A 2326-nucleotide genomic window follows, 5' to 3' on the forward strand; every position below is an offset into this window, starting at 1 on the left:
AATAAAAGATATATAATACTAATAATAATGTGTGTTTGAAAAATATTTTAACTACCTTTTAAATTTCTTTATTATTAGCTAAAATATTAATTAAACTTATTCTATTTTTTTTTTCAAAAATTAGGATTCTATTATTTCTTTTTACACGTTTTTTTTTATCTTAAGAATATATAATTAATGAAAAAATTAAAACTAAAAAATGAAATTAAAATAAATCATCTTTAAAAATTACAGAAAACATTTTAAATTATCAAAAATATTTTTTCCATAAATTAAAGTTAAACTTATATGAAAATTTCATATAAGCATATTTATTTGTGTAATTTTATATTTATTAATTAACTATTGTAAATTTGCATTATTAGGTTACTTTTTAATTTTCATGTAATTCTTACGCTTTCAACTTTTCTATTGTTAAACTTAAACCAAAAGAACGAATTTCATTCTGAAATCGAAAAACTCATGATTACCTGTGTAAAATTTATTCATCTTTTTCATTCATTATGATGTTTTTTTCCTCTCTAACATGATATATTACAATGTTTTTAAGAAAAGAGCTAATTAATTCCTTTAATATATGTTGCGTTACAAAAAACACACCAGCATTTTCACATGTGACATTTGTATCGTGTTTCACAAATTGGCTTCAGTCACAGAAACATGTATAAACAGATAATCTATTTAAAAGAATCAAGTTTTTGTTCATACATAGATCAAAATCTAAGGTGTGCAGTGTATCTATCTATCTATCTAGCTAGCTATCTGATTTTATAGGAAATGGATCAGGAGGAGCAAGATAAAGCTTTGCCCATTGCAAATGTGGGTAGAATCATGAAGCAAAATCTTCCTCCCAGTGCAAAGATCTCAAAGGAAGGGAAACAACTAATGCAAGAGTGTGTTACAGAGTTCATAAGTTTTGTGACTGGTGAGGCATCTGACAAGTGTCACAAGGAGAATCGCAAGACCGTTAATGGGGATGACATCTGTTGGGCTCTAAGTTCCTTAGGGTTTGACAACTATGCTGAGGCCATATCAAGGTACTTGCATAAATACAGGCAAGCAGAAAGGGAGAAAATCAAAAACAACCACAAAAAATATGAAGGATCAGCAACAAAATCTCTCAACCAAACTCAACTCATCCTTGCTCCACCACCATCACTCTCTAGGGTTACTCATGACAAGCTTCAAAACCCTCCCACCACAGATCAATCCTAGTTTCTGTGTTTTTCTCAAGATCGACCAAGGATCACAGCAACAACGAACCCTTCTAATTTTGTTCAATATTCTGAGGTAATTTTGCAACTGCACATCTTCTCAAATAAGAGGACTTCCCCTTCTACCTTCTTTAAGCAGTGTATCACTACTGTATTCAGCTTCTGTAATGTTGTATATTAACTATATGGGTATTGGTTAAGTTAAGAATAGTAGCTCTAAATTTTCTACGATAATCATAAATAAAAGTGATCTGATTTAGCATGTGTTGTTGACGAAATAAAACTGGGCAAGGCCCGTTTGCAGAAGGTTTTTACTTTCAAATGAAATCTTGGGCTGATTATTATTTGCCATGAGTAGCAGATTTCTTACATTCAATACCTATGGATTCAAGCTTAAAGGGAATTTTTTTGTTGAATATATAGGGTTGATGAATTTAGTTTCTCGCTAGATCCTGCTTATGTTCCTGGTTATTATAGTTAATTATACCAGTTAACATTTTCATCATTTGAAAATGTATGTTTTAATTACCAGTGATCTTATGTGAACACAAAGGATTAATTAGTAATGAGTTTTGGACCAATCAATTATAAAATCTGGTAATGGTAATGGTAACTAGCATCTAACATATTCTCCAAACTTAGCTAGGTTTTGAAATGGATTCAAAGGACAAGTACGTATACTCAATTCATAAATGAAATTCTTCTTATCATTCTTTTAGCATTTTGGCACTTCAAAACTTCACTTTCTAGTTAATGATGATATACCTTCAATCATATCATTTTGCTCCAGAATTAATTACAACCTTCCCGGCCGGTGATTGATGTTAATTTATTTAGAACATTGTTTGTACAGAACATATTTAGTAGTTCTGTTTGGAGGCTTTGAGCAGTTCTTTAATCATAGCAAAATCCAACATTTCCTTTCTACGTCTGCAATATGAAGTGAATGAACGAAGTGTATCAGTTGAACTAGATATCACACATCATGAATTTTAAATAGACTATATAATATTGCCACTATAAGGATTTAACCGCAGGAGAACCACAAGTTTGTAACCCAAATAATGCAAGAAAAACTTAGGCAGTAACAGTAAAAAGGCTATGTATAAAAT

General features: G+C 30.4%; 1 protein-coding gene across 1 annotated transcript; it reads left to right on the plus strand.

The window, feature by feature from the left end:
* The first annotated feature begins 777 nt into the window (after window positions 1–777).
* On the plus strand, window positions 778–1639 carry LOC106770534 (nuclear transcription factor Y subunit B-4). The gene has a single exon (XM_014656337.2). The coding sequence runs from the start codon at window positions 778–780 to the stop codon at window positions 1213–1215; it is 438 nt and encodes a 145-aa protein (XP_014511823.1). The 3' UTR covers window positions 1216–1639.
* The last annotated feature ends 687 nt before the right edge of the window (window positions 1640–2326 follow it).

The sequence above is a fragment of the Vigna radiata genome, chromosome 8 (genome assembly GCF_000741045.1).
Source record: "Vigna radiata var. radiata cultivar VC1973A chromosome 8, Vradiata_ver6, whole genome shotgun sequence".
Classification (NCBI taxonomy): domain Eukaryota; kingdom Viridiplantae; phylum Streptophyta; class Magnoliopsida; order Fabales; family Fabaceae; genus Vigna; species Vigna radiata.

Bases quoted from the DNA above. Each gene is read 5' to 3' on its own strand.
- LOC106770534 (XM_014656337.2), top strand. From the start codon at position 778: ATGGATCAGGAGGAGCAAGATAAAGCTTTGCCCATTGCAAATGTGGGT.